The following is a 22,405-nucleotide window of genomic DNA, read 5'->3' as shown; positions in this document are numbered from 1 at the left end:
CGGCAGGGATTGTAGGTGGGGGGAGTGAATGTACAGCGCTCTCTTCCACCTTCATTACCACGACTGAGGTGCCCTTGAGCAAGGCACCGAACCCCCAACTGCTCCCCGGGTGGCGCAGCGTAAATGGCTGCACACTGCTCCGGGTGTGTGTTCACTGCTGAGTGTGTGTGCACTTAGGATGGGTTAAACGCAGAGCACTAATTCCTAGTATACTTGGCCACATGTCACTTCACTTCAAGTACAATTTTAGCTGTATTCATAGGTGGAGCATGTGTAAGGCTGATCACGGGGTCTTGGGGCAAAAATGCCACTAAATTGGACAAAAATGCCCCTGCACAAACAAATAAAATCTATTACATCTGTTGCTAACAACATGTAAATGAATAGAATGTCGACTGCGCATTAAATTAAGATTTTCTCATGTTGCACCGTATTTCATTTTAGCCGTTTTTACAGTGCTGCACATTATAATCAATCACACACGATTCTGTTGAGCTTAGGAATGCATTGGCCAATCAGAGACGTTGAGTTGAGTCATCGCTGAAACTCATCAGCTTTGTTGAATTCTCTCATCATAAACAACAAAGCACAGATGTACGTACAATGTAAGTAAGGGATTCATTTCGTGTAGACAGCTTCAGTGATTATAACGATAGTGCTGTTTTTTGAGAGTGCTATAGATCAAAGTTAGTGATAATGTCATTTCTGTAAATAATTTATTCACTGTTTGAATAACCGTGGGAAGGAAATATAATTATCAATTTCTAATGTTTTAATTAAATTGTAATCACACTAAATACAAATTCAGTCACATTAAACATTTTATTAGCCTACATGATGACACCCATGTCTGATTCTTGCCTAAAAAGACTTTTAGGTCTTACATACCATAAGGTTTATGATGTTTGTAGTTAATAGATTTGGCTGCTTTTAGCCTTACCCTGGAGTTGGTTAATCCTCCGCCTATGGCTGTATTATTTGTGTCCCCATCAAAAATTGCTCGTGAGAAATTTTGTTTATTGTCCCCACCAACTGTTTGACGAAATTTACGCCCCTGCTCATGTGTGATATCTCAAATTACATTATTAACAGAAACATATTGTGTTTGTTTTTGTGTGTATCTGCCTGATTAACCACAGTAATGATAACCAAACAAGGGATTTTCATCTCTTGTGATCCACTGTTGTGCTGAAGTCTTCGTCCCAAGGGTTAATTTGTATTCCAAAACACGATAATAAATGGTTTTGACAGCTTTCACCTTTGCATGTTGTAACGCAATTAGTCCTGTATTTGGATTGTGTCACTCCTCATAGTCTTATAACCACAACAGGCTCACAGTTTTCCACTTAATAGTGGAATAATTAAGTGTGAATGTGTCAACATGAGGATATCAAGTACACTTGAATGGATATCAAAGACAAAAACAACAAAACGTCCAAGAGTAACTATCACAACATTTAGCTTACCTGACACCATAATAGGAAAAACTAGTTTTGCTTCAGGGACCAGATTCTACAATGGACATCAAGTGGCATCTGTAAGCAAGAAGTAAACGAAACATTAACATGAACTGGAACAAACACTGGGCCAAATTTAGGGTTTTCAAAAACATTTCATCCTATGACTTTTGTAAAAATATCAAAAGGAAATAGGCAGACACAGAACTAAGGTGCATTTAATCACTTTAATCCCAGTGATGGTAACATTATACACACTTTCAACATTCACAACATCTCAAAGGCATAACAATACATATGCAGTTGAGTAACGATAAAGGCGTTAAGCATTGCCTTCTACTGGTCATCACAGTTCTTCTAGATAAATGATTTAGCAAAGTGCCAAGCTGGGTTGATAATCTACTTGAATGTTCAGCACTAATATTCAGAGAAACCACAAAACCAAGCAACTGATAAAGATCCAGCTTTATATAAAATGCGGTTTTATATTTCGTTGAGCTGACCTGCATTAGTGTTATATTACATGTACATCTGATATGAATTAAATTGACGTGCAAGGTGTATCGTACACATACGGAGTTAAAAACCAAACAGTTATGATCACAAAACATTCAGTAAGGAGCCATTCACACAGAGAGTGTTTTTACGTTTAAAAACATGAGACGCAGAGAAGGTGGAATGAAATAAAAACACAAGGTCTGGAAATGTGTGTGTGTGTGTTTCAAATGGTTTTTTAATTTGATACTGCATTTTAAAAATGCAGTGTTTATGTTTTTACTTCAAAAGAGTCAGTGTTTAAAGATGTCCACCTAGTCTATGTTTATCCAAAAACACATTCTTTGTGAATGGCCCCTAAAAAGTAAAAATAAGAAAGCTAACGGTTGAGGACTGTGAAAAACCACTATGTTTATAATTATAATTTAAAAGATATAAATACATCAGTAGAAAGTTAATCCCTAAGTTAACAGTCCAAACAATCAAAGTTAACACTACAACACAAAGTTTTACTACACATATAGGTTTGCCATCCGAACAGAGAACAGAACTGTTCTCAAAAGAACTGCCATGAGAACAGAACTGGAAGCCATCATTCTATTCTACTACAAAATAATCATAGTTAATTGTAATTGCTGTTGCCAGTGGAAAACAATAAGTCAAAAGCCAATGCCATGCACAATTTTGTTTAAACTGAAGATAATAAAGGGTTCATGCGACATGCGTTATGCTGTCTTGGTTAGTGTAGTGTTAGTGTCTAACACATGCAAGAACGTGGCAGTGATGGAATGTGAACACTAAAAAGTAAATGTATGCAAAGGGTTTTAGCTCCTTTGGAAATTGCTTTGAGATGTGGGCTCATGACAAATTGTTAGGTGGCTCATGTTGCAATTTAGTAGAGTAAATATACAGGAGTCATTGTGAGAAGTGTCAGTACTTTCTGTTGAATCTTCAAGTAGTCTTTCGAGAATACCTTGTTTAAAGTCTCTAAACAGCCTAGACAAATTCCTCAGATAACGTGATGGGTGCAAACGGTCCATTTCTCAGTTTGACTCAATGGCTATGTGTGTAAATTTTTCCAGAATTTTAGTGTAGAAGGGAACGGAAGATAAGCGACAGAATGCTAGTAAAGAGTAGCATAACTCCATGGCTGAAGGATCCAGGTATGTCACCACTACTGTTGCTGGATCTATCATCTATGTTACTGCGATCTTGCACCTGTTTTTCTGCATGGTGTTCAGCATAGGCCATGTAGCGCTCGACACAACGGCGTGCTTTCAATTGCTCAATTAGCACAGGATAGCCAATCTCCATAATGCTAACTGTGTCATCGTCATCGTCATCATCAGCTTCTGCTTTTCTTTCCTGGGTCTGCTTTTGAGGTTGACTGGGTGTTTCGGGCGGGCTTGATGTTACAAATGAAGAGGTTCCGGATATGTCTCTTTCTGCAGTGCTGTTGTTGCTTGTGGTGTTTTCTTGAGCACCAGTAGGATCATCGCCTACTTCTGCTGCTTGAGCCTCAACTAAGTCAGTGGATCTCCTCGATCTTCCTTCCGGTTTCTCTCGAAGCAAGTCTGTCCTCTTCATACACCTGTTCATGAAGCTATCATAGGACTGCGGTGGAGGATTTTGGAAGATGTCATGAGGGTTAACGTTTCCTTGTCCGGCAGAGGTTGATCCTGCATCGCCTGGGCTTCGACCTTGAGAGTTAGTGTTCCCATTCACGTTCACGTTACCGTCAGGGGGAGGTTGGCCGTAACGTTTGTACATGTAGTTATTGTAGTAGTACTCCTCCTGTGGGTTGTGGAAATTGAAACGGGGGCGGGGGAAACTTCCGAGGCCATATCCCAGAGCCATACCAGCCACCGCCCCAGCCCCAGCAGCCAAAATCGCCTGCTTGCCAAACCCCTTTGATTGAATTGAAGGGGCCATACCCATGCTCTGCACTGACTGGGCGAAAGGTGATCTGCCGCCATGCCCATAACTACCGTAGTTGCCACCGTAGCTTGGGCTCATGATTTTGTTGTTGGGGTTCCAGTAAGGATATTGTGCCGCTCCTGGATATCCACCTGCACCTGCACCTGCTCCTGCTCCTGCTCCTGCAAAACCTCCACCAAACTGGTTAGGGCTGGAACCTCCACGGACTGGATAACCTGGATAAGAGCCTCCAGCTGGGTAAGGATTTCCATATCCTCCAGCTTGTCCAGGGTGCCTGTTGGGGTACGAACCTGCTCCTGGATATGATCCTCCCCCTGGGTAACCACCTTGTGCTGGGTAACCACCTTGCCCTGGGTAACCACTACGCCCTGGGTAGTTACCTTGTGGATAACCACCTTGAGCTGGGTAACCACCTTGGCCTGGATAACCACCTTGGGCGGGGTATCCACCTTGGGCGGGGTATCCACCTTGGGCCGGATAGCCACCTTGGGCCGGATTGCCACCTTGGGCCGGATTGCCACCTTGGGCCGGATTGCCACCACGTCCTGGGTAGCTACCTTGGTTAGGGTATCCTTGACCTGGGTTAGAGCCTGCTGGTGGATATCTGCCCTGCCCTGGATACCCGCCTCCAGTACCAGGGTAGGGCGGTGGATTCTGGTTTGGTACTTGAGGTTGCCGAGGATAGTCTCCAGGGGACGAGTGTGTCCCACGTGATTTAGTGCCTTTATTGCTGCTGCTGCTGCTGCTGCTGCTACTGCTGCTACCTCGGCTTCCTGTGCTGCTTCCACCTTTGTTTGAGCTTCCGCCACTTTTGCCCCAGCTGAATCCGCCTTTACCGCCACTCCCTCGTCTTGCCAAAACTGACACCATAAGAGCCAGACAGAGTAACAGTACTGTTAAGCGACCCATTTCTGAAAAAGAAAGAGAGGTTCAATGAAGAGATCATTTTCAAAATTGTCAAATGAGATGTGTCACTTATGCCAGGCACACATTGCATGATTTTAGCCCAGATTTTCACTCGCCAACAGTTTAGTGGAAATTGCTGATAAATGCTTGAAATTTGAGGAAAAATCGGTGCTCGTTCATGTGAGTGAAAATTGCGTAGTGCATGTTATCAAAGACGGGATCTGGGAGAAGCGCCGATGCCCGTGAGATATTTGGCATGCTAAATATCTGGAACTGTCGGCAACTCACAGTCCTGCAAGTGTTTTGTGAAGTGTTTTGACTGGAAATGACGATACAGGGCATGGGAAAGTTCAGGAGGAGGAGTCATAATAGACGTGCAACAGAAAACCAGCAAGCAACCATTCTCTTTCCTTCATATTCTACTTTATTTTTATTTTTCACTGCAAATCAGTGTAGACAACTTAGATTGCAAGTTAATTGCAGTCTACAGTTTTTGACAGAAATAAATCCATTCTCACATGAGAACAGTTTCCCGTTTCAATTCTCACGTGTGATTGGTTGTGAAACGTAGTTTGTAGAAAAGGCGGAGTTGTCTGCAATTGTTCAAAAAGAAAAGTTCGCATTAATTACCACTGACAGAAAGTCCGGAGAGAGATTGAGAAAAACAGAAACAGAAAGGTCTTCATTGACCAAAATATTTACACAGTTTATTAGACTTATTCGGTAATGCGATATATCACGGAAATGAATATGCACGATATTGTTATCGTGGGCACTTCTAAATACCGTGAATAATTATATATTACAAATTATTCCGAATTTTGAATGCATTTTAAGAATACTTTTCCCATCAACTGGTCAAAATGCACAACAGCGCTGTATGCTGCGTGAAAGACGCGTGCGCACTCTGATGTAAACAAGCGCGGACGAGAAGCACACGGCAGAACATGTGAGAGACTCTCTGAACGAAAGCGCATTCACTGTCTGACAGCAGATAATAATAATAATAATAATAATAATTCATTTAAATGCAGCCGTTACCCCGGAAACCCTGTAAACAAAGCAGCTGCACTACTTTCTGTTTCTGAATCGTGTTTAAATTATTTAAACAGCCGTTCAGATTTGTGTATTTGCTATGATGTTTATCACAGCGCCAAATACTTCAATATTTAGACTTATTAGGCCATTTATTTTCAAACTTTTTTTACATTTGAATCTGGACTACAACATGCCCTAGATATTGTTTGAAAGTGTTTTGTTTCTTTATTGTTCGGTCACACTTTACATTGTGTAAAACTTTTAACTTTATAAATTTTATAAATTTTTCTGTATTGCTTTATTGCATTTAAATGTACAGTTATTTTTGTTATACGAAAAAAGTTATTAAACCTGTTATACTGTATTATGACAGCACTTTTTAAAACTAAGTTTCAATACCGTGATAATACCGCATACCGTGATAAAAGCATTAGCAATTAATCGCAACATGAAAATTTGATACCGGCATATCCCTACGGTTTATATATGTTTTGTATATGCAGTGTTGGGAAGGTTACTTTGGAAATTGAATAGGTTACAAATTACTGGTTAAAGTAACTATTTAAAATGAAACGAGTAGTGTAACCATTTTAATTACTTTACTAAAGTAATGTAACTGATTAACATTTGATTACTTTTTTATTACATTTCTAAATTCTTTATTTCAAAATGTTTTTTTTCAACTGTAAATCATTTTGAAACATTTAAAGCAGGCAGGGTTAATAACTGAATAATTGATAATAATTTAATTTTAAAGCACAGCCACCACAAAATCAGACTTCAGCAGCTCTTTTTACGTTGAGATCGTTCTGAGGTTAAATACAGATTTAAAATCATAACAAGATATAGTTTAATAGCTATGATACTGAAATCTGAAAAACTTTTTGAAATCAAATATTTGCATAGCTATGACAGGAAACACATGCATCTAACAGTTCATCTAAAAAAAAAAAAACATACTGTATTTACTGTATAAACGTGTCTTATTCTGTGTCCTAAACTCCTGAAACATTGGTGTCTCATATTTTAGAGCAGTCAATGCAATTTGGGAAAGAAATCCATTAAATATGTATGTGGGTTAGGGTTGGGTACCGAACAACGTGTGTTGTTTACACAACTCGTTTAAACAACGCACAGGGCAAGCTGAAGTGTGGTTATATTTCTAGGGCCATATGGTTTCTGAGAAAACGCGGACGGGATCGCGGAGTCCATTCATAAAAACATAATTTACTCTATAGCACAGAATGCCACGGAATTCGTAAATTTTGGACGAATAAATCAAAAGTAGCCACTACCACTTAATTCGAATCGCGATATGAACTAGTGTCTGTGAATATTAAAATGCAAAAAGGTTGAAATATGAATCCTGCATGTTCCGCTTGCCTCTGTATGTATGCATGGCGGAAACGCGGTTTTGTTTACTACACAAATACTGAAGCACGCGTGACGCTCGCGGTGATTTCCGGCCTCTGCGTCTCACTATATGAACACAAAAACTTAACCTCCAGAGCTGCTGTGAGAGTCACTTCGTGAGAATTTTACCGTTTCATTTGAGAAAACTAGCATTATCATGCTGTATACACACAGAAACTTCATGGCAACCTGTCAAAATAAAAGTACGGTTTAACATGTAACAGAAATATATTACTCTTGTACAGTATAATGTTCATCCTTAAATATTCCATTTTCTATCAAATTTAAATAAAACAATTAAATGATAAAAATAAATATTACAACCAGATTAATCACTTAATTGTAGAAAAAAACAATACAATTATTAGCCTATAATTGTTTTTTATTTAAAGGAATCACACAATTTTCTTCCATGTATTAATTTCAACAGTAAACCTCAGTTTGTTTGCCAAAAAATAAATGGGTTTCATTTTCATTTGATTTCAAATAAACGTTTAACGCCTTCATTTGATTTTCAGCAAAATTAATTAGATTTTCACCGATAATTCAGGTTACCGTACCGGGTAAAATGTGAACGGTACCCAACCCTAATGTGGGTGTGTGTGAAAATATTCAGAAGTAACCCCCCATGTAATCTTTAACATTTTCATAAGTAACTGATCTGAAGGAAAATTAAGGACTTTAACTGAACTATGATCTCAAGTACAAGGGCATTTTCCATAAATGTTGGGGTGGGGCAAGTTGTCACTAGCTTTTAAAATTTTAGAAATTATATATTAATTACACTATTTGTTGGTCAAAAAATTGTTGTCTTTTATATTTTTGCTATTATGACAATTTTCCCCATACATAGCCCTGCTATAGCCTTAACTTGAACCATTTCTTTCTTTTATTTATTTATTCATTTTTAACTCAGAATAGTCAAGACTTTGTAGTTTGTGCCTCTACAGAAATAATCCAATCCTAACTAAAAATGAACTGGAGCAAAAGCGTGACAACTAGCCCCGGTCACATCTACAGTGCAGATTTATGCAAAAAAAAAAAAAAAAAAAGGTGTGGCATCATTCCTGTATTATTACACAATAATTATCTCGTTTAACAATCTAAAACAGTCTAGATATCACGTTCATCTTAATATCTCGGTACCTGCGTGACGAAACGTGTACCGACAGGAATGAAAACAGTAGTTTGTGTGTTATGCGTGTATTTCTGTCCTTGTACGGAGGCCTTGTCCGACATCTAACGGCTCGACGGCAACATGCGCTGCACTAATTTACACAATTAAATCTAAATACTCAATATATTCGACAATATCAAACAAAATTCAATATAATATCAGCAATGACAACACGACGTTTATTAGATTTTCCTTTTATACAACATTACGTAATTATTCAAAACATGAGCGAGCGAGTGAGTGAATGTATACGATATGTAAACATGATGTGCAGTGTCGAAATGCTAATTTATGATAAATATAAAAAATAGCAGGCCGCTAAATTCACAAATGCTTTAAATAGCGGGACTATATTAGGCGTGTCGCCGTTAACTGCACAGGTTATTATAACGCAAAACGAGCAGCTACAGTAAACCAGTGAGCAATCATAACACAACCAGCTCTGTTTACGCTAATAATAAACGTGTTTTAATCGCTAACGTACCTGCGTGCTGAGTCCAGCTCGGTCTCTTGAGTGATTGTTGTCTCCTTGGCTGCGTGATGACGTCAGTGACGATGAATCGTTCCACTGACGTGCGCGCTCACGAGATTTGAGTAAGTGCCGCCGTCTGCGCATGCGCACTACTGGCCTTCCTCTGACACAACATACTAGAACTGTCCTGGCATGTTAATTGTTCAGCATATGCAATTAATAAAATAAAAACAACAACAACAACAACAGAGACCTGTCCTGGGGATTCTGGGCAGACCCTAACATAATTATTCATTTAGCAAATGCTTTTTCTCTACATATCCTTTCAGTTGTTGATCAAAACACTTTACAGCCAGAAGTACACGTTTGTGACCCTGGACCACAAAACCAGTCAGTCATAAGAGATTAATACATCTTCTGAAAGCTGAATAAATATGCTTTCCGTTGATGTTTGGTTTGTTAGAAGAGGATAATGTTGGGCCGAGAATCAATCCGAGATTGAAAATCTGAGGGTGCAAAAAAACAAATCAAAATATTGAGAAAAACGCCTTTAAAGTTGTCCAAATGAAGTATTTAGCAATGCATATTACTAATGATAACACATGATATATTTACGGTAGGAAATTTACGAGATGTCTTCATGGAACATGATCTTTACTTAATATCCTAATGATTTTTGGCATAAAAGAGAAATGTATAATTGTGACCCATACAATGTATTGTTGGCTATTGCTACAAATATCCCCCAGCGACTCAACACTGCTTTTGTGCTGCAGGGTCACATCTGTGATGGTCATTCAAGTTTGCAGTGGGTTTCCATGTCCCATCATGTCTTTATTGAATAAGTTCACCCGTTTCAAGATAGAAAATGAATAGGAAAAAAATAAATGTCTTGCAGATGTAAATGCAGACTGCATTTACATCTGCAAGACATATTATTTAAAGTGTTTGCTCATCTGCAATACGTCTATAGGACGTTTCCGATGTCAAATAGATGTTTAGAAGATGTCTTTAAGATGTTTATGATTTAGAATGCATGTAAAACTGACATCTTAAAGACGTTTATCAGATGTTTGTACACAGCAATCTTTAACAGACATCTTGCACTTACCTGTGCAATCTGGGTTATAATCACTAGTGAAGGTGATTTTAAAGTTATCTAGTCAAGTTTGAGCAAAAATTTGACGATTTGGAGCCATACGAACCAGGTTAATTAGATCTATTTTAGCTTCATGATGTTCTTAATGTTTGTGGTATAATGTTGTCTGTCTCACATTCTATCCTGTTAAATTAAATTACAGAAATCGGTTCAATATTTGAAAATATACTTAAAAGTTGATTTTATAATGCAAGCTAACAGTCAATCTTAAAAAGGCTAATTAGCTCTTTATGTAAATAATCAAGTTAGAAAAAGTTGTGGCTAAGCTTTTTGTTTTTGGTACTAGAAAAATGCTTCCCTAAATTACAACAAACTCTAACAGTACTGTGTGACACGAATGACTAAAGAAATTAGAACATGCTATGAATTAAATTTACGATTTTCAATTTCCCTCAGGTTTTTTTAAGTCAAAGAATTGTAACAGATGCACCCAGATTTAGCTTTCAGACTTTTCCAATTACATTCATGACAATCTACTAAAAATAATTGCACGGACATTTAGAAATTACACCTTTTATTAACAGTCCAGAGTAATTCTGACACTCTTCGTGAAGTGAATTTTGTAGTCAAACGCCATCCCCATATTTTCTACATCACCATCCCATTTGTAGCAGCTCCTGTGTACATTTCCAGATTTATTACATGTGACGCTATATTTAAATACATGGGTGACAAAGTAGTCCCATAAAAAAAAAAGCAGGTAAATTAAACCTTTACTGTTCTGCTCCCCCCCCCCAATCTAACCTACTTACATATATACTTTTAAAAGGCTTTATTAAAGTGAGTTTAGAGTATAAAAGACAACAACATAAAAAAGACGACAGAATAAAAGTAGGGGGGAAAAAAAACAAAAAACATCTGCTTATTAATTGCCCAGATTTCCCAAACGTGGTGGAGAATGCCAGACAGCAGAGCTAGTGCGTTTAAAGAAGCGAGGCTTGGTCCGCCTGAAGATCGTCTCCAGTTTGGGCGGTTCAGGTTCTCCGAAATATGAATTGAGATCCAGTGGATTGTAATAGTGCTTCATGATGGTTTGCTGCAACTGCATACCTGCACAAAGCACGCATCACATTAGGATAATAGAGTAGCAATGGTGTAGATACCACAGAATAAACATGAGCTGATAGTTCATGCTAAAAGTTACAATGGTATATCCAAAAATGTTCAAATCAGAATTCAGTGAAAACCATGTGGACCAGTGCTCAGACAGAACATAACATGAACTGTAACTACAAAAAAAACATTTCCAGTAGTTGCCAAGCATCATCATACCCTCAGCCCAGGATGGGATGGGTTTTCTGGGCGCAGATTCATCATCTGTTGAGTCATCACTGTTCTGGTCCATGCCGTAATCTTCAGGATTCATTAAAACGGTCACTTTCTGGCCCTTAGGGGTGATCTGGTATGACTGTGGAGACTGCTGTGAAATATAAAACAAGAGATGGGGTCAGAAACCAGCTGTTCCAGACATCTGAGATTGGTTTGTGTGTTTCGAAGCAAACAAAAAAACTCAAGTTAGAAGTAGTCAGTGGCTTATATTACAAGGAAAAAAATATCCAAATGGAAATTTAAGTCTTCATCACTTTCCTTCTCGGGGAACCATTCTGTGCTTAGTCATTTTATCCAACATTTTCCCTCCTTCAGCAAGGGAGAAAGACACATAACCGCTGCCGTGACCTCACCTCAATGTCCACGGTCACGTTTAGTCCAGCTCCGTGATCTATGGTCTTATTGTGAGCAGCTCCTTTCCCAACTGGAGTTTTCAGAACTGAGCTCTATGGAGATGGAATGAGAGCTTTAGTATATGTATATTATTTAATACTAAGCATTTAGGACAACAAAAATGAATAGGCATGGAAAGAACTGGGAAAGCAAAGGTGTTTACCTCAATATCTACAGTCATGTTTAGAGCTGAACTCTTAGTTATAGTTGTGTTGAGCATATTAGCTGCATGTGCTTTTGCGGCAGAGACCTGTTCATTTTACAAAAACATTTAAAATGGATTTAGAATGTACCAAATATAAAATGTATGAATAAAAACAGTTTATAATATATGCACAAACACACAATAAAAAAAATATTTGAATAAAACAAATCTATATGTATGCATATATATATATATATAGCTAATTCAAAATGCCTAAATACTATAAGAGTACATAAATAATACTTAAAGAAAAACTAACAAACAGACTTTACCTGTGCTGTAACTGTAGGGGGCTCCGGGGCAGAGGCTGCAGCAGCACATTTCCTTTGGGCTTCCCTCTCCTCTTCAGCCCGTCTCTGCTCTTCCTGTTAAAGGAACACAAATTTGATAAGATTTTGGGATCGTTATGTAACACAAGTGTCAGGTACTAAGCAGGTGCTACACATCTTCTATAATAGTTCTGTCCTTATTGAAAAAAAACAATCACAGTTAAGCAGAAGACATCAGATGTTTAATATATAGTTACAAGGAGCTTGATTTTGGACCAATGACATTCCACATGACAGAAACTAAATTCTCACCATCTTCCTCTTCTCCTCCATCTCCTTCTCTCTGGCTGCTCTCTCCAGTTCCTTCTGAAGAGCGATAGCCTTCTCTCTCTCTAGTCTTTCTCTGCGAGACACAAACATGCATATTTAGTATCTTTAAATGTCCTCGTTTCATTTTAAACATGCACGAAAAATTAACACCAACTTCTCAGCTGCAGCCTGTCTTTCTCGCTCCTGCTCGCGTTCTCGTTCCCGCTCCTTCTCTTTCTCCCGCTCTTGTTCCTTCTTCAGTTCCAGAGCGCGGGTGGCCTCGGCCAGTTTGCGGGCCTTCTCTCGCTCCTCTTCAGCCTTGCGTTTGGCCAGCATTTCCTGGTGTCGCCGCTCCTCTTCCTCCTGAAGAAAACGACAAGTATATAAACAATTAAAACGGTTAAGTATATGAACTACAATTAGCGACAAAAAATGAAATCAATAAATTATACAAGTTTGGGATCAGTATAAATTTAAATACATAAAAAATTCACTTTTATTCATGGATGCATTAAATTGATCCAAAGTGACAGTAAAAACATTTATAGATTTCCATTTCAAATTGAAATAATATTTCATATTACTGTTCACTAAACTGATTTTAAAAAATGCAGCCTTAGTGAGCATGAGACAAATGTTTTTTTATAAAACGTAAATCTATCAATAAAATACATCGATCATATTAGGCTCAATATTATTTGCTATTGGACTGAAAAGTTGTTGCAAAAAAGAAATATACAATTTGTGTGTAAAGTACACTTTCATTATTTGTTGAGGTCATCCATCGCCTACGCTGAATTTCTTTCAGCATGGACTCTCCACTTTGATTGCTGAGGTTGACTTACAACTTGCTGAAGTTTCTTTTGTCTGGCTGTCTCTTCCTGTTTCTTGCGCAGCTCCAGGTCTTCCTGTCGTTTAGTGGCCACCTTCCTCTTGGCTTTCTCCTCAGCCAACCGCTCAACACGCAGCTGAGAAAGAGAGCACGAGAGAGAGAGAGCTTATGAAAAACTTTAATGAAACACTCCAATTTAACTAGAAAGTTAGTGTGGGTTACTTCAGTACCATGTCATTTTTCTTCTCCAGCTGTGCCATCTTTTCTTCAATCTTCTTTTTCTTTTCCTGCTCCTTCTCCTTTTCACCTTTCACTCGAGCCTCAACAACCCGTTTCAAACGCTCGTCCCGCTTCCTAAAGCGGACAGAATTCACTTTTGAGTCCTGATTTGCATTCACACTTAAACTAGATTGATAATTCCGATTTATTGAATAGTACCATATCGATCAATGGCAAACGCATATGTGACCCTGGACCATAAAAGCAGTCTTAAGTCGCTTGGGTATATTTTTAGCAATAGCTAAAAAAAACATTGTATGGGTCAAAATTATCGATTTTTATTCTATGCCAAAAATCATTAGGATATTAAGTCCGTAATATGCCGTAATTTTACTGCCGTAAATATATCAAAACTTAATGTTTGATTAGTAATATGCATTGCTAAGAACTTCATTTGGACAACTTTAAAGATGATTTTCTCAATGTTTAGATTTTTTTGCACCCTCAGATTCCAGATTTTCAAATAGTTGGATCTCGGCTAAATATTGTCCGATCCTAACAAACCATACATCAATGGAAAGTAGGGCTGCACGATTTTGACAAATCATAATTGTCGATTGTTCCCTCGAAATTGTAATAGCAATATTAATTACGATTATCACACTTTACATTGAATGATGTTTATACCATTGTTTGAAGCAACTGCATGCCATATTTTTATATAAAAATAAACGAGCTGAAAACACTCAAACTGAAAAGCTTTTATTGCTTTTCTATAGTATTAAGCCTCAAATGTCAACTCTACATTGAATTGGTTTCTTCTTTAAATAATAAAAAAAGTTAAAATATGCATGGCATTATATAAATTAAAACAATGGAAAAACCCTTAAGATAACCTGTAGAAAAAAAAAAACACTTAGAATAACATAAGTAGACTTCGATTAATTGCAGCTTTGAACGATTATGTAATTGTGGCATCCGTAATTGTAATCGAGATTAGAAACTCGATTAATTGTGCAGCCCTAATGGAAAGCTTATTTATTCAGCTTTCAGATGATGCATAAATCTCGATTTCCAAAAATTGACCCTTATGACTGGTTTTGTGGTCCAGGGTCACATTTCAGAAAAGAAACTTCCCACCTTTTAATTTCTTCCTGTTTCTTTCGCCTCTCCTCCTCAGTCTTTTTCTTTCGCTCATTCTCTTGTTCTATTTTCTTGTTCAAGGCGTCCCACTTCTGCCGTTCTCGCTCCTGGAGGAAAAGTGACAATTTTAGAGTGATCATAAAAATAAACCTTGCAGGAATTAAGTCAGTGACTCAGGTTTTAAACAATGATGTTGGAAGCTAGAGTTTAAACATATAAGGACAGGTTATTTTGCTTTATGGGAAAAGCAAGGATTAAAAACAATACAGATTTCTGGCAAATGTCTCGGATACAAAAAGGGGTGAATGTGAACTTCCCAAACCACAAACACACACATCCATACACCACATGAATGATGAGGTTAATCTGACAAAGTCTGAATGGTACAGTGGCAGGTCAGTTTCCGTTTAGAGTGAAGTGCCCATTAAAGGAAGTTCAGTATGAGTTTCACTACTGTTCAAAAGTTTGGGATCAGTAAATTTTTTTTTTTTTAAAGAAGTCTCTTATACTCACCAAGGCTGCATTTGATCAAAAATTCAGTAAAAACCATAATACTGTAAAATATTATTACAATTTAAAATAACTGTTTTCTGTTTGAATATATTTAAAAATGAAATCCATGTGATGTAAAGCTGTATTTTCAGCATCATTACTCCAGTCTTCAGTGTCACATGATCCTTCAGAAATCATTCTAATATGCCGTTTTCATGCTCAAGAAACATTTCTGATTATTAATGTTGAAAACCTGTTGAGCTGCTTAATTTTTGTGGAAACCGAGATACATTTTATTTTTCAGGACTCTTTAATTAATCAAAAAAAATTAAAAAGAACAGCTCAATTTATGATAAATTTAATGCAAACTTGCTGAATAAAAGCATTCATTTCTTTAAGAACCATAAAAATAAAAATCTTACCAACCCCCAAACTTTTGAACAGTAGTGTAAGTCAGTGTTTCCCAACCTTTCTTTAGTCGCGGCACCCTTTGGAAATGTTAACAAATTTGTGGCACCCTACAAAATTAATTTTGTCACAATATTTGAATTTCTAACTTCGATATGATCATTTGAAAAGTATAGATATTCGGCACAGCAGGGAAGAACTGCAGAATATACTGTCATACAGATATTTTTAATATTATGAAAAAAAAATTGTCCATCAATGGTGGCAATCAGTAGGCTAATTTCTAATGAAAAGACCAATTTATATGACAGATTTGAATGTAGGCTTTTATTCATATTGTGAGATAGCTAGTTATAATGGTAATTAAAGTTTTGCTCACTCTGTGTATTTTTGATTTTACAGCTGGGTAATTTTGTTGCAGTAGCACGACATAGCTTGATTTAAAACTTTAAATTGAATAAATGACAAGGAGGCTAAGCAGTTAATAATAAAATAAGAACAAATAAAGAAATTACTAATGATAGCACAAATAAAAAATAACGATAGGCCTACAAATGAAATAAATTGCTTTTTAGTTTTTCAGGTAGGTCTATTAAGAGATTTTTTTTTTTTTTTTACCAATTATCCAAATAATGTTTAATCCTAGAAAGCTATTATCATCAGAGGACACGTGAGCATAACAGTTAGCAGAACAATTAATGAGAGGGCACAGTAGGGCTATTGCAAACAGAAATAATACTGTACTACATAGATGTTTCCTGTCAGCTCGATTTTTGAGTGGACTTCGCTGTTCCGATGAGCATGAAAGATATACGAGTTGAGCTGAGCAGAGCGCACACGCATAGAGCGGGATAATACGCAGAGCGTCACACCACGTGAAAGTGAATCCTGAGCGGTGAACTAATTTTCGGCAGCCGGAATTTCAGTGCATCTCTAATTATTGGCGACATTAGAAATTAGCTTTTTTGAACATTTTAGCAATTTAAAAATAGTAAAAAAGGATTTTTTACACGGCACCCCGGTTGGGAAACACTGGTGTAAGTAACCAACAAACAAATGGCCAATCATAATTCAGGAATAGTCAAACAGAAATAAATAGTTTTGACTGACGTGGAAATGACCTCAGTCTGGATTCACTGTGTTTATACTCACCACAGAGCCAGAGCCCAACTGAGGGGGACAGACAGGAAGTACAATTACCAACTAAACAACTTCTACATTTACAGCTGATGCAATCCAACATATTAGACTACTCAGAAATACAAAAATATCCCTTCTCACCTTGACGTCGGTTTTGGTGGCAGATTGTTTGATGAAGGACTTCATGATGGTGCTGCGGCCCAGAGAGCCAGGCGTCATCATCAGCATCTGGTTCTTCTGCACAGTGTGCACGAACGAGCGCATGTGTGGAGTGATACTCTACAGGGACACAACAAATGGACACATAATGGATTGTCTGGTCTGATCAAAAACTTGCGACTCCAATCCTCAAGAAGCTGGCCACAGATCATTAAAAAAAACTTTTTACGAATGCATTAAACCACAGATAATCATTATGTGGACTTCTGCTGAAAGCCTTTCTTCTCAACAAGACTCAAAAGACTTGGCTTCATAATCAGATTCATTTTGGTGGATGGGCAGTATTATTGTGGTCAGAGATGCTCATACCGTGAGGCACTTCTTTGGAGGAGATTGTTTCTTCTTGGGTGTGTTGATTTCCTGAGCTGCATGACGCTTTGAGCCCAAGCGTGTAGGCCTGACAGAAAAGTACAAAGACTATTAGAAAACAAACAGCATAGATCCACTAACTATAATGAGGAAAACTAATTAACGGTGCGCTCACCGGCCATCTCCTTTGGATTTTGACCCTCCACTGTCATCTATAACAGGAAAATATATAAATAATTTAAATCTTACTTGTCAACCCAATTATACGTTCTGTATATAATATCAGCAGATCTGTTAGACATGCACCTGTTTCTGAAGTACGAGCCATGGATCGTGTGAAGCGATAGTTCTCAGTGGTGCTGGGAGATTCCGCAATCTCTTCTGGAACTTTGTATTCATTTACCTCAGGTTCCTTTTCTTCAGTCTTCTCGGGTTCAGGTTCCTTTGAAATCACGCAGCCACCAGTTATTTACAAATTGCACCATGCAATAAAATAGTTTCAAACATCATACCAGAAATAACTGTTTGCTCAAGGCCTGTTCACACTAAGAACTATAAAGTTAACTACAGTACTTTGCACAAGTCTTATGCCATTACTATATTCACCAAAAAAAAAAAAGGTTTTAAGCCAGGGCTGCATTTCCCAAAAGCATCATAAGCCCAAGTAGCTCGTAGATCCATTGCTACCAATGGTCTCTTCAATCAACTTATCTCAAGATGCTTTTGAGAAATGCAGACCAGTTATTTGTGTCTTTTGCTGTAGTGTGCCAGTAGGAAATATCGGTTTACATTTCCAAACATTCCTTTTGCCATTAATTATAATAATCCAGTGAGATTTTTGTATGCACAAGAAGTCTGACAACACACAGAGATCTGATCTCACCATCATCATGTCCATCTGGAATGACATGAAGAATCATGGGATCAGCATTTAAAGACATTCTAAACTCTATTGGGGTTAGACAACGTGTCAGGACCTACTCATTGTCATAATCATACATAATTTAATACGATCACAGTGATGATATCTCAGATCATTATCTAGTCTCATGTATACTCCATATAGCTAAAGCTGCAAATTCAACTCCGTGTTACAAATATGGTAGAACCATCACTTCTACAACAAAAGTCTGCTTTGTAAATAATCTTCCCGATTTGTCTCAATTCCTCAGCATATTCAATATCTCAGAAAAACTTGGTGTAACAAACTATTGACTCTCTTTCTAGCACTTTAGACACAGTCACTCCATTATGCTTAAAGAATATTAAGGAAAACAGTCCGACCCTGTTGTATAACAAGCACACTCGCGTCTTTAAGAGAGCAGCCCAGAAAATGCAGCGCAGCTGGAAGAAAACCAAACTAGAGGTATTTCGTATTGCATGGAGGGAAAGTACTTCAACATGCAGAAAAGCCTTAAAAACTGCTTGATCTGCTTACTTTTAGTTTCTTTTAAAAGAAAACAAACACAACCCCAGGTATTTATTCAGTACAGTGGCTAAATTAACGAAAAATAAAGCATCAACAGGCACAGACATTTCCCAACAGCACAGCAGTAATGACTTTATAAACTTCTTTACTTCCAAAATCAATACTATTAGAGATAAAATTATAACCATGCAGCCGTCAGCTAAAGTATTGCATCAGACAGTGCACTATAGATTCCCTGAGGAACAATTTCACTCATTCTCTGCTATAGGACAGGAAGAATTGTATAAACTTGTTAAATCATCTAAACCAACAACATGCATGTTAGATCCTATTCCATCTAAGCTACTAAAAGATGTGCTTCCAAAAGTCTTAAGCCCCTTTAGGTTCCCCCGAGCCGTTTTCCTGGTTGCATTCGCACCACCAACAGGAACTCAGAAGTGATGAAAGCCAGTGGACAACAACGCCATTTAAGCGCAGCATTCAGCAACGTAAACAATAAAAGGATGGAGGACACCGTGATCGGAGCTGTGTTTTTGATTTATATACTGGGTTTCGTGATATGGAGATAGAATGTAGAAGTAGAAGTAATGCGATAGAAAGAGCAAATCAGAGGACTACTACGAAATCTACTACGGCAACTTGCATTTCTATGATAGAATCAGAGAAAAGAGCATAAATGTTTAGAAGTGCTTGGACTTCGGCGTCGGTCCATTTTTTTCCAGCGTTTTCCTTCTTGTGGCCTACTGTAAACTGCTCCGTGAATAAACTGTTGTGTGTTTATCCGGATTTCTAAAAAAGGAGAGTGCCGGCGTTTTCCCACATGCGTTCAGCCAATCAACGTACACTTACATCACTGGTAGTTCCTATAGCACGGGTTTAGACCCTACTCTGAAGTAAGAGCTAATTTAGTTCCCGTAAAAGGAGTTCCGAGAACTAAAATCATTCCAAGTTCCTGCAGTGCGAACATCTGGGGACTTCCGCCAATAGCTCTAGGAACTATAAAAAGGTTCCTCTGGTGCGAAAGGGGCTATAGATCCTTTTCTGAATATCATTAAGTCATCATTGTCATTAGAATATGTCCCAAAAACTTTCAAACTGGCTGTTATTAAGCCTCTCATTTAAAAAAAACAAAAAAAAACAACAACTTAATCCTGGAGAATTAGTTAATTACAGACCGATCTCAAATATCAAAGCTCAGTACTAGGACCGTTGCTTTTCACGCTTTACATGTTACCCTTGGGAGATACCATCAGGAAACATAGCATTAGCTTTCACTGTTATGCTGATGATACTATATATTATGCTATATATTTCTTTGTGGTCCGATGAAACATAATTCGCAAAACTAACAATGCATAGCTGATAGAAAACTAAAAACTGGATGACTAGTAATTTCCTTCTGCTAAATTCTGAAAAAAAACTGAGGTTTTAATTATCAGACCAAAATCCTCTGCATTTAATAATCTAGAACACTAACACTTGATAGCTACTCTGTCAAGTCTTCGTAATCACTCAGGAACCTAGGTGTGCTATTTGATAGCAACTTTTCCTTTGAAAGTCATGTTTCTTGCATTTGTATTTTTCATTTTTTCATCTTAAAAATATATCTAAATTACTACCTATGCTCTCAATGTCAAATGTAGAGCCCTAGAGACAGATCCTCGGCAAAGACTTCGTCGGCCTTAGGAACAAGACCACAAGAACCAGAAGAGTCCTCTGCTCAATCTGTCTCGTGTTGCAGCCTGGAATTAAACCACATAGAAGAACTGGCCCCCTGACTGAGCCTGGTTTCTCCCAAGGTTTTTTCTCCATTTCGGTCACCGATGGAGTTTTGGCTCCTTGCCACTGTCACCTTTGGTTTGTTTAGTTGGGGACACAATTTCTGAAGAGAACTGAACTGCGCTGGACGATGACATCACTGAATCAACAATGAACTGACTTTAATTGATAAACTGATAGTTTTCTATTGTCCTCTTGCATTATCAGATTGCCAATTGTCCGGTTGGATGACGACGATGGTGCGCCTGATGCGCAATCCCGAGCACAATTCAAATAGGATGACGACAACGGTGTGCAAGATACCAACAAACGCGAGATCCTTGTGCATACAAAAATCTCACTGGATTATTACAATTAATGGCAAAAGTAATGTTTGGAAATGTAAACTGATATTTCCTATTGACACACTACAGCAAAAGATAGAAATAACTGGCTTAAAACCATTTTTTGTTGTTGAAAACACTAATGGCCTAAGACTTTTGCACAGTACTGTATATGAGGATATTTATTAGAAGAGCGCTGCAGTTTTGTCGTCTGCTGCTTTAAATGCTCAAGCTCTTTGAAGTTGAATGAATTTTGATTGCTGTCAATGTCTGTATTGTTCATCAGCTGCAAAAAGTTGTTTGAAAATGATCAATTATACTGTTCCTCTGTAACATCATTGTTATAGCTGTGGTGCCATTGTCTTAAATTTAGGACGATTTAGAAAACTATGTCTTTGTAGTTATTGTCCTTGGTGTGAATGGGCCTTAAATCTGGCTCTTGTGTCTCTCTTATTAGCTAAGGTAAATTAAAACCACAGCAGAAAATTCTTCTCACCTCAGTTTGGAGGATTTCTGATTCGGGTTTGGTTTCAGTGGCTGGTTCGGTCACCATTTGCGGTACATCAATCCTAAAACAGAACCGTGAAACAGTGTTAAAATATCTCAACTGATAACTGAAAGGTAGTGGGTTTGAATCCCAGAAGAAACAATTCAACAACTGAAACAGAAAGCAAAAGCACTCACTGTTCTTCTTTGTTCTCCATTTCCTCAGTTCCATCATCCATACAAATTCATACTTTTCTGGACCTTTACAGTGTTATTTACTTGGCAGTCAATGGGACAGTCACAAGCCTCCCGGTTTTCATCCAAAATATTTTAAATTGTGTTCCGAAGACGAACAAAGCTTTTACGGGTTTGGAACGACATGGGGGTAAGTGATTAATGACAATTTTAATTTAGGGGTGGAGTATTCCTTTAAGGTGTTCAAACTGGCTTCAAGCTATTAATTTACAATCAGAGTTGGTGACTCGAATTGATACGAGTTTAGCTTAGTCTCACCACTGACGGAGCTGCTGCAGGTCGAGTTTCCCAGTCTGGCTTTCTTCTTCAGGAAAGATCGTCGGGATGCCCTGCGAACAGCTTCCTGGGTCATGCTATGCCTGAGGCCCACCAGAGAACGGCGAACCACCAGCGAGCGCCGAACTGATGTCCGAGACGAGCCTTGAGGTGTTGTCTGCAACCCAGATGCAGCGATGGGGATTTTATTAGCAGATCGTCCCGGAGACACACCAGCGTTCAGCAGTGAATCCGCACTCAGACGCTCCGAGGAGGGAATCCTCACCATGGCTTCAGACACCAGGACCTGATGCTGATTGGAGCCTGAATCCTGCACCTCAACGGCTTCTTTCACTTCTGGAATGTTCCCTGCCACTTCTTCCACCTCCTTGGCTTTGGCGCCGCCTTTGTTTCGGGTGCTGCGTTTGACAGGTTCGGTTTCAGCCGGGGCGGTGGTTTTGTTGCGGCGTGTGCGACGAGCAGGTTCCTCCATCAGGCTCGTAGAGCTGTCGTTTGGCACGTGTGGCGTAACAAGTTCAGAGATGCTGTTCAGGGT

The 22,405-nt window shown here is 38.3% G+C and overlaps 2 protein-coding genes across 2 annotated transcripts; both read right to left on the bottom strand.

The window, feature by feature from the left end:
• Nucleotides 1–2,169: 2,169 nt before the first annotated feature.
• Nucleotides 2,170–8,995, bottom strand: prnprs3 (prion protein, related sequence 3). Its single transcript, XM_016245534.1, has 2 exons — nucleotides 8,909–8,995; nucleotides 2,170–4,801 (listed from the first exon to the last, which is right to left on the bottom strand). The coding sequence occupies exon 2, from the start codon at nucleotides 4,797–4,799 to the stop codon at nucleotides 3,039–3,041; it is 1,761 nt and encodes a 586-aa protein (XP_016101020.1). The 5' UTR covers nucleotides 4,800–4,801; nucleotides 8,909–8,995; the 3' UTR covers nucleotides 2,170–3,038.
• A 1,579-nt stretch (nucleotides 8,996–10,574) lies between these two features.
• LOC107561164 (inner centromere protein-like) lies at nucleotides 10,575–21,578 on the bottom strand. Its single transcript, XM_016245533.1, has 17 exons — nucleotides 21,538–21,578; nucleotides 21,350–21,422; nucleotides 17,629–17,764; nucleotides 17,498–17,534; nucleotides 17,323–17,410; nucleotides 16,936–17,073; nucleotides 16,807–16,824; nucleotides 14,752–14,861; nucleotides 13,623–13,746; nucleotides 13,406–13,528; nucleotides 12,736–12,923; nucleotides 12,564–12,654; nucleotides 12,255–12,347; nucleotides 11,941–12,027; nucleotides 11,738–11,830; nucleotides 11,328–11,475; nucleotides 10,575–11,105 (listed from the first exon to the last, which is right to left on the bottom strand). The coding sequence occupies exons 1-17, from the start codon at nucleotides 21,576–21,578 to the stop codon at nucleotides 10,921–10,923; spliced, it is 1,773 nt and encodes a 590-aa protein (XP_016101019.1). The 3' UTR covers nucleotides 10,575–10,920.
• Nucleotides 21,579–22,405: the final 827 nt, after the last annotated feature.

Source organism: Sinocyclocheilus grahami, unplaced genomic scaffold (genome assembly GCF_001515645.1).
Source record: "Sinocyclocheilus grahami isolate Dianchi unplaced genomic scaffold, SAMN03320097.WGS_v1.1 scaffold759.1, whole genome shotgun sequence".
NCBI lineage: Eukaryota > Metazoa > Chordata > Actinopteri > Cypriniformes > Cyprinidae > Sinocyclocheilus > Sinocyclocheilus grahami.
This window is presented reverse-complemented; position numbering and strand designations above follow the sequence as displayed.